General features: G+C 44.5%; 1 protein-coding gene across 2 annotated transcripts in view; it reads right to left on the minus strand.

Moving 5' to 3' along the window:
• Window positions 1-10,339, minus strand: part of PIK3C2A (phosphatidylinositol-4-phosphate 3-kinase catalytic subunit type 2 alpha) — a 115,563-nt gene that overhangs the window by 87,422 nt on the left and 17,802 nt on the right. The window contains exon 2 of one of the 2 annotated variants that reach the window (XM_019519659.1): window positions 1,732-1,832. In XM_019519659.1, coding sequence (XP_019375204.1) covers window positions 1,732-1,832 — 101 coding nt within the window. Of the gene's footprint in view, window positions 1-1,731; window positions 1,839-10,339 lie in introns of both variants that reach the window. The other variant, XM_019519658.1, reaches the window with a different exon arrangement.

A 10,339-nucleotide genomic window follows, 5' to 3' on the forward strand; every position in this document is an offset into this window, starting at 1 on the left:
GCGGGGGGGAGGGGCGCGGGGGGGGGAAGGGCCCCCCTCCCGGGGGCTCCCCCCCCCCCCCCCCCCATGTGCTGTGTAGACCTGGACTAGGAGTGTCAGGAGGGGCTGCTCCCATCCCCCACCCCACGAGGTGATGGAGACAAGCAGCCATGCTGTACAGCCCCTGCCTGCTCGGAAGTTGGACAGAAGTTGGACTTTGAATCCTAGCATCTTTGCCTCAGTATCTTATAGCTACAAGTTCCACAGGCTATCTAGGCAGTAAAATTATTTTCTTTTTTGGCTAAGATACATTATACATCCACATGGTGTGATCCCCATTTATATTAAAAACAAATGATGGCAATAAACTAACAATAGCTTTCTTAGGGCTCACCTCTTTGCTAAAACAAGGAATTTCTAATATTTTAATCTTACATTGTATTATAATAGCACCTAAAAAAGATGCTGAGTGATTTCTAAACTCAAGAAAAAAAGGAGTCCTGCCAGTATAGAGTCTTCCATGTCTCTAATAGTTTGTTTTGTTGTTTTGATCTTCACTGTTTTTGCCTTATTCCTTTTAGAATGAGGCGACTATAATGAATACTCTATTTCAGGGGTTGTCAACCAGGGGGTAAGTATACTTCTGGGGGCACTTGAGAAGACCCTAGGGGGTATGCATGAGCAAGTGTGGATGGAGTGCCACCTCCTACCACCCCACACCACCACCTCCCAGAAAGAGGGCTGGGGGGGAGGGAGGGGCAAGCTCCAGATGAGCAGCTGCACGTGCTGCTAGAGTAGGCACAAGGTGCCTAACAGGGGAGGAGAGCATTTACTTCCTTGCTTGGGGATCTCACAGCACACTAGTGTGACATTGCGCAGCCTTTAAGAATCACTGCTTTAGTAGTTCATAGGAGCAGAAGGTTAGAAGGGACCCTCTGGATCCATTCTCCTACTACCGTACACTTCACTTTCAAAAACCAGCTGGGCACTGATCATATTCGTCTGAAGGAGGCTGCTGCAGCAAATGCCTTTGTCTGGAGTTACTGATATAAGGGATAGGTTGAGAGAAGTCAGTTGGGACAAGGTGAGTGAAGAAATTTGAAGGACACTGAAGAGAATGAGGAAAGACAAAGAATAAAATGCAAATACAAAGTAAGTACAGGATAAAAGCCAGTGAGGTGTAGGATATGAAGACAGTAAATGAGGGGTGTCAAACTCAGCTGCCCTATGGGCGAGAAGGGTGGTATGGCGCCAGTCCACAGGGTGGATCAGAATTGTGGACCCCACTGCATGCCAGATCCACAGCACCTGCTCTGGAATTAATGCTGCATGCAATACCCTTCCCCTTGCCCCCACTTTTCCTGCCACTGGTCCAGGGCAGACATTACTTGCAGCGTGTGTCAATTCAGACCAAGAGGCAGCACCGGGGGCCAGATGACCACTCACAGGCTGCATCTTCAATACCCTAGAGTATGCCAATGAATCAAAAAATGCAAACAAACTGTAAACTTAAGGCTATTACATAACATTGTGCCAACATGTTACACTGTATAAACCAAGTTAGAATAAATTGATGGGGGGAAGGGACATATACTAAAGTTGGCCTAAAGCAGCCAAATACTAGGACCGGACCTGTGAATATTACTTTAAAAATGTGTTATCAAGTGTGATGTTTTCAATAACAATAGCACACAATGCTATTTAGCCATTTATTTATTTCTGAAAGCTAATTTGAATTCAGTAGTTTCTTACTTTGTAACTGCTTGATAAAAAGCTGCCATTTCTTGGTTCTGCCCTTCAATTTCTTGGAGAACTGCATTTCCTGTTGGCAAGCTAGTGGTCCCATTGTCTTTCTGCAACTCAAAGATAAAACAAAATTGTACAAAATAGTTGAAAAATATTGCTAGAGGTCCCCATAAGTGCATTCCTTTCATTAGCAAAGATTAAAAACTAAATTTGAAGTTTGCTAACTTTACATTTAAACTACTAAGTGTATTGTTACAGACATATTACAGGGTCATCCAAGTCTTTAAGAGAATGTAGCAGTTACTAAACATTCAGCAGTTATTTAGTCTTGGATATTCAACTCCATTTTGAGGGAGAAAGGAAGTGGCAGACACAACATTACAGTTATTCTGCAACGCATGCCAAGCGGTAACTTCAACATGGACAGCTAGAGAGGTAGAATCAGAAATTAAGTATGAATGGCAGTTTCTACATATAACGAAGACTGTGGGCATTTCCATGAGTTGAGCCCAGCAGCATCAAGCACATCCCACTCCAACCTAAGAGTGCACCGTGGTCATAAATTGCAACTGCCTTAAGAAAAAAAATAGATGAAAATAAAATGTAAATTTAAACCCAAGTGTTTGAATCAGCCCCACTATACTGAAACAGCATGCATGCAGGACAGCGTTTGTTCCGAGAGCATGTTTGAGCGACAGAGATGCATCATGTAAATCCTGGATGCAGCCTTTACAGGAGCCAGGAACATTAAGAGGCTGTCTGTTTTCTCAGTTTGTGCTAATGTAGCAACGTTTTGTTTGGTTTTTGCTTTCCCTCAGTTGAGGGTATTTTTCATCACCCCACTGTCTGATGTTTTCCTTTGCAGCTAATAAGGCTTCAACAGGAGATTTTTAGGTGGTTTGGTTTCCTTTGCACTGGTTAGACAATGCAAAACAGAGAGGGGGGGAAAAAAAAAAAGGCAATCTGAATCTTCCCCTAACAATTGTGGCTCCTTATCTTATTTGAAAGAAGTGCAACTCTCAGGTATGGCACTTGTCCAGTCTTAGGTGAGGTGCAAGTCAGGGTGCTAAAAACCGTTCTGATCCAATAAGAAAACACACTGGAAAATCCAAAATAAAAAAAAAAGATGATTGGGAACAGAAACAGTATTCAAAATAGGTTACTGGATAGGAGAAAATGTTTTTTTGCAGGGATAGAAGACTTGTTTACCCCTTTTACCTTCTTTCTAACACTGAGTACAAATGAAAGAAAAAATGCCCACCAAATCTGTAGTTACTCCTGAAGGAGGTCAAAACACTTAAGACTCACAGCTGAAAATATTAAAATCAGACAGCTTCAAAATTTGTGGTTTCTACCTCAAACTTGTAAGTACTTTGTTGTGGAAGTAGATTCTGAATAAAGTATAAAAAAATGAACATACGAGTCACTGGCACATTTTCCACTGATATAATAAAATCTTTGTACAAACCTTGACAGCTGTCATTATTTAAGTCCGGGTCCAGAAATCTTAATTCCTCACTATGCAAGAAAATGCATGTTTCCTCATTATAAGTGGATAAAGCCAATTCATATGCTTTACTAGGGTTAAGTTGATAGCCTTCTACCAATTATTTCAAAATCACATTCGACTGCAAGATAAAGTGCATATTTATATCACATGATCATAACACAGAAGTACTGTGCTAAACATTTACTAGATTACTCAGTGTAAACAGCATAAAACTTAAGATACAAGTGGTCGATGCTGTTCAGTGAAGTTAGATCAGGGGCAGGAAATTATTTTGGCTTGAAGGCCACTTAATGAGTTTCAGCGAGTTGGCAAGGGCCACAAGGGTAGCCCTGCCCCTTGGTTACTGTCTTGGGACCAGAAGTTCCACCCTTAACTCCTGACCTTTGCCTGTAAATCCCACACCTCGCCCCCAGAAGTACTCCTTTTGGGAGGGGGGAGAAAAAGCTAGGGGCTGCCATCTTGGAACCAAAAAAAAAAAAAAACAACAAATCACACACCACAAGTCAAACACCTACTATAACATATTTTAATTTTATTAAATAATTTGCCACAATCATTTGTATTTGCATAGTGTATATAGGATTGCACAACAGCTCAAAAATACTCTTACTCCTCTTGTGTATGGAGTGTTGTTGGGTGCATGTATGTGGAAGGGCATTGTGAAGGCAGGGTCTGGGTGAGAGGAAGGGTGGAGGGATGTGGGGACCCCCTCACACACACTCCCCACCCATAGCGCACAGCCTCTGCTGCCAGCAGCAGTGGCAGCAGGCAGCCAGAGCACAGGGCACTTGTGGCCTATGCAGGTGTTGCTGCCCAGCAGTGTATGGCTCCAGCCAGAGCTATATATGGCTGCAAGGAGCACAGCCAGGCCAGCCTGCCCCTATGGCATGCGACTCCCTGCGGTGCATGTGCAGCTCCTGGCACTCGCACAACACTAGGAGGAAGCCCCACACAATGGAGCCAGCTGCCTTCCCCACTCCCTGCTGTGGAGGTCCTGGGACTCTGCCAGAAGTGCAGGGGAACCCTACCCCCTGCTCGAGTCTCAGGCCCTGCCCATGGCGACAGGGAGCAGGGAAGGCAGGTGGCAGTGCCTGCGTGGGTTACAAATGCCGAGGGCCTGCCTGCTGCTGCTGCTGCCAGCAACAGGGGCTGTGCGCCATGGGGTCCCCACACCCCGCCCACCTGAGCACCATGCTTCTGCTGCCCTCTCCCCCCCACCTAGACACACACACTGCTCCTGCCAGCCCCAGCCATATGCTTCCTCTAGCCCCCACCACCCCTACCAATTCCCTACCTGCTGCCCAAACCAAGCACTGCAGCGGGGAGACTAGGAGGAGTCACTGGATGTCAGGGAAACCAAGAAAGTACCCTGCAGCTGCAGCAGCAGCCCTGCCCAGAAGCTGCATGCTGGCTGGGCCAGGCCCTTCCACCCATGAAGATGGGAGCAAGGTGTGTGGGCTGGGTGGGGTACAATTCATTGGTGGCCACCCATGAGCCAGATGAAATTGCCTGGTGGGCTGTATTCTGCCTGCCCCTGAGTTTGACAATGCCTATAAGAGACTGCATGTGCGTGTGTGTTTGAGGGAGAGATCCATCCATTGGCTTCTATTTCCTGGAAAAATGTAACTATGCTTACTGAAAAGATAGCCCACCCTGTGGACTAGCCCCCATGCCACTCTCCTGGCCTACCAGGCAGATGAGTTTGAAACCCCTGGCTTACTATTCATATTCTGGATCTTACTGGCTTTTTTCCTATACGCACTTTATTTTGTGTTTGCATTTTTTTTCTTCTCTGTCTTTCCTCACTCTTCCCAGTGTCCTCCAAATTTCTTCACTCACCTTCTTGTCCCAATTGACTTCTCAGCCTACATGCATATGCTACATTTTCAAGTAAATAAAAGCTAATAAATGGGTGTCTAGGAGGTTTCACTACAATATTACTTTAACGCTACCTCGGCCCATCTTACCCGCACTACTGCGTTATTTTAGATATTTTTAAACAGAGATAACAACATTTTACAAGCAACACTAAAGAATACAAAATTATTCTGAAGTGGAAAAATCCCCTCATATACAAGTAAAGGTCACATTGCATATATGTATTCCATATTTTATAGGTCTAGGAGGTTTTACTACGATATCACTTAACACTGGCTTAGTCTGTGTTGCCTCTGCTATAGTGGCCCAAAGGAAACTAAAAGCAGGAAACTAAACTTTTTCACTTCAAAAAAAAATCAGTAGTTTCACTGAATATTTACAATCTAGTGGATTTTTGATAGCCTGTAAAATATGCTGAAATAAATGAGAGTCCCAATTTCATTTGTCGTGAATGAGCACCCATAAGTCTTACACAAATGAACTGTATGACTGGTGTCTCCAGTGTGCCACAAATTAAAACAGCATGTAGACTGGGATGTAAAAACTGTTCATTAGATCAATGGACAAGTCAGAACTGAGCCCAATTAGAAAACACTTGAATTTTGATACTGAAGCTGGCCTTGTGTCACAAATAAACGAACTGAGTCTTCATTTCTGTTGTGTTACTCAGCTCAGTTCACATACATTAAGGCAATCATTTCCAGAGAGCCAAGTGACCTTCACCACATACACTTCTTATACACCTTGCTTGCTAGCCTTAAGTTACTCTAAACCACTCACTGTGTCTGCTTTAAACCATTCTGTGAACTATCAGGCTCAGATCCTGGGGTGGAACATTCACAGAAAGGAGACTACAACAAATTTATATGCTGCATTAGTCCTGTTGCAGATTTATTCAGTCTAATTAATACTAGCTTTTATGTTGCTGGGATCCTTTGACCCTAGCTGACTTCCTGGCCCTGGGGCAGGGGGCTGGACCTGATGATCTTTGAGGTCCCTTCCAGCCCTAACATCTATGAAATCCATGAAAAAACACTCAACTGAAACAGCCTGAAATCTGACTTTCCAAAAGTAACCTAACACCACCCTCTTAGTGCCACATTTTTCCTCCCTATGCAAGCAATATGAGAAGAGAGCAGCATGGGATCTTCTATAGAAGCAACTGGCCCTGAGCTTCTCTTGCATGAGCTAGTTATATTACTCTTGGAGCTAGTTTATGCTGACCAAGTATCAGGTCTTCAGTTGCTTTGGCTAGGGACAGAAGTTACATATAAACAGGTTTAATGTGATCTGAAACTAGTTTAAGCCTGTAACAGAAAGAAGTTCAGTGCACAAACTGCCTTCAAAATGGCTGAAACCAGTTTAAGATCAGCCTGGCTGGATGTAGTATCAGACTTAACTGATTTAAGTTAAACTGGTTGATGGAATGTCTGTCCCAGATCCCCATGTTAACTGAGAAATAGGATAAAATTAGTGAATTTACATTCCACAGCCAATTATCTTTTTATAAGTTATGGGAAAAAAATCCCAATACATCCACAAATTCAAATCAGATGGTAGTACAGTAAACAATTACTATATTTACTTCAATCCACTAAAAGATTTTCCCCCCTCATTCAGCATGGGGAGGAAAAAAACCCTGGTCTTGGATCCAAGTACAGAAGTGGAGGGAGGGGGACAAGGAAACAACACAGGTAACTGCTCTGGCTCCGACTTCAGCACTAAGCCCAGGTCAGAGCCAGAATCAGAGTCATAGTAGCATCTGCCCCAATCCCCTGTATCCTCTTCCTCCCCTCCCCTTACTGTCAGGCGCAGTCAGGCTCCAGCTCCCTTCACTCCTGGAGCACTGGAAACGCTGTCCCCTGGCTAGCCATTCAAAAGTGCCTCAACTCCAGGCTCAGGACACTGCTCCATTAGTTGGGCAGGGGCATACTTGCATGTTTTTATGCCCCAGGAGGAAATGGAGCCAGAGCCACATCTCACAGTAAGGGGAAGAAAGATGAAGGGGGCAGAGGTTATATAGGCTACAGGGGGAAGAAGCCTGCCCCTCTGCCACTGCTCTCCCCACTGTAGCTGTGGAGGATATGAATTTAAGATGACCTACTAGTAATTAGATCTACATCTAGAAAATTATAATAAAACTTGTAGGTTTTCCATGTACAGAATCTAATTATTGGCAGACTGTTTGAAAAATTCAAAGTAGTCTTGGATTCAGGTAATCATGATACATCCATTTCACTATTTATTCATATTCAAATACCGCATTCCTTCATTAAGTTATTCAAGTGCCCATTTACTCATTTCAAACAGTATCAGCTGTGCATTAAACTGATCAAGTGAGCTGACAAAGTTCATATTTCAATGAAGTTTAACTTATAAACATGCACAGACTAGAAAACTAACAGTAAAAATGAAACCATGGCAAAGACTAGAACGTCTGCAGTTCTCAAAATTTTAGCGTCATGTATTTACTTTGCTTTTTTCCTCATTACTATGAGCAGTTTAGTTGTATGGTTTGATCTTAAAAAGTCTGACTCTCCAATGCCTGATGAAGGGAGTTTGTGCCAAAAAGCCTGCAAAGAACAATTTTTCCACCTATTTAGTTGGTATAATGAAAGATAATTTACCCAAAGAAGCTTGTCTGCCTATGTCCTTAGACCAACATGGCTACAAGCAACAACCCTGAAACATACATAATCCTTAGGCTCTTGGCCAGAAAAAAAAATATTTTTTTTAAATTAGGTAATCAAGTCAGCAGAATACAAAACTAAATAATACATATGGAAACAGGAAGTAAGCAACCAAGTGGAAGGTAAACCCATGATAAAAAGTACAACATGCATTATGTCGACTCCAGTCAGGAAACAAACTGTTAAGTTAAAATCAAAGCTACTTCCTCACTGGTTTAAAAAAGTGACAGAACACTATGAGCCATTTAGTAAGAAACTATCCAATACAACCAGGTTTGGCAGAATTTGTTATTTTTTTTAAATACTTTTGACAGCTAAAAATCGTTGTTTATTTTTAAGCATTTATACTGATTTTTAATCTATTTGAATATTCGGCTTGTGCAAAGTTAGGGATGTTTTTCAATTTTTATTGATTTAAATTTTCAGGACTGCTCAAAGTTAAATTTCCATACATTTTAATTACTGCTGGAAATGTTTTCCCTTCGGTCTGTGAGTGTGACGTAAAGTCAGCCTTTACTGATGTTTATTGATTAAAAATATATATCAAGCCCTGCCAAGCCCCAAGTATTTATTTGGTGTATTTCCTTGTTTACGATATGCACCGAAGTAAGATACGCACCTTGTTTTGAAAAGCAGAATGAAGGTGGGGTGGGGAGGAGAGGAGGTTCCTGGTAGCGATTAGCAGCAGCAACAGGAGGTTGAGAGCCAAGTCAGCTCCTTGTTCTACTCCCTGTGTGCAGACTTGACTTTTGGTTTCCCCCAGTAAGCAGCAGAAACTGCTCTATGTCTCGCATAAAAAAAAAGTGTACTCCAATTCAATCAGTAGCTGGGGTTTGTTGTTTGGTTTTGGGGTTTTTTGTTTGGTTTTTTGGGGGGGCAGTGTGTTCTATGCAAGAAAATACAGTATTTATTTGATTTTTATGCTATTTTGCCCAGCAAACACTCAAGGCATTGCAGGGGGAAGGGAAGAATTAAGTTCTTGAAAAAAGTTATCTTGCAGTTACTGTACCTTTTAACAAGCTGCATTCTATAAGCTGTCAGGGCTTTTCAACCTTTATTTTAATAAGTGTACCCCCAGTGGCCCCCTTTTCAATAAGTGTACCACCGACAGTGGTGGTGCTGGCAAAAAGCAGAGCAGGGGGTGGGGAGTAGTCGGATGTGCAGCAGAGTTGTGGCGAGCAGCAGGGCAGCGGCAGCACAGCGTCTGTGCAGCCCTGCTCTCGCCCCACCCTGGCCCTGCTCCTGAGACAGTGGCACAGGGTGGCAGCGCTCCATCCTTGTGTACCCCCTAGGACCTTTCAAAGTACCCCCAGGGGTACACATACCAAGGGTGGGCAAAGTCTGGCCCATGGGCTGGATTGGGCCCGCAGCAGACTCCATTTCCCAGCAGTCCCTGCCCGTGTCATTGCAGCCAGCTTCTGTGGAGACCCCAGAAACAGCAGGGCAGTGGCAGCATGGAGCCAGGGTTTCCACAGAGACCAGCCCCAGCAGCACTGGCAGCTTGGGCAGGGTGCTGCTCCAGGGCTGGGATCTTGTGGCAGCAACAGTGCGGCCCAGAGCCAGGGCAGAGCCACGATACATTGCCTAGACAGGGGCATGCAGGCAGCAGATTGTGACTCTGACACAGCTCTGGATGCCCCATACATGTGTGCAGCTGCAGCACAGCAAGCTGGCAGCCCGAAGCACAGTCCGGCAGTGTGGAGAGTAGCATCCAGCTAGTAAGTCTATTGGGGGGAGGGAAAATGGCATGGGGGGAGGGGGGCAGACTGAGGCCCCCCGTGGTGAGGGAGTGGGGCAGGTGCTAGCCAGTCAGGGTAGGGTGGGGGATATAGCTGCAAGCAGCACATCCGGGAGACGTGGCTCCTGCCACTGCATGCCCCCCAGATCATTGCAGAGGGGGAAGCCGGGACTGCGCTTAGGGCAGCAGTGGCACTGTGAGAAGGGCTACAGCCACCCCAAAATTCACCCATCCCAAGCACAGCCCAACCCAATTCCTGCTGGGCAGTGCCTGCCACCGCTCCTGCCCCAGCGCCACTCCCTCCCTCACTGAAGGGGGCCGCAGTCTGTCCCCCTACCACGTTTCTTCTCTCCTCCCCACAGACTTACCAGCAGGATGCTACTCTCCAAGCTGCCAGGCCATATATCAGTAGTTGGATCAGTATCAGCTGATATGGCTTGTTAAAAAACAAAAAAAACAAAAAAACAAAAAAAAAAAACAAACCAGCCATTTGTCTCAGCCCCAAAAAGCTATCAGTGCACCCCTAAAAATTTTTGGAACAGATGCCAAAAGGAAGTTCTAAGTAGGGAAAATAGATCTGCAACATTAAAGAAATAGTCTGGAAATTGTGCCATTAAGGCCAAGTACAAACATTTGGGGGCACTAGGGGGAAGTTAAATTGGTTCAAAATGGAAGCCCAATATCAGCCAAGTCAGGATGAGGGGGAGGGGGCATAACCTACAGGGTTTTGACAGGGTCCAGTATAAAAAAAAGTTTGATACTACATAGATTCAGGTTTATATTATACTGGGTTCTGAA

Source organism: Gavialis gangeticus, unplaced genomic scaffold (genome assembly GCF_001723915.1).
Source record: "Gavialis gangeticus isolate Ggan-Ray unplaced genomic scaffold, GavGan_comp1, whole genome shotgun sequence".
Lineage (NCBI taxonomy): Eukaryota > Metazoa > Chordata > Crocodylia > Gavialidae > Gavialis > Gavialis gangeticus.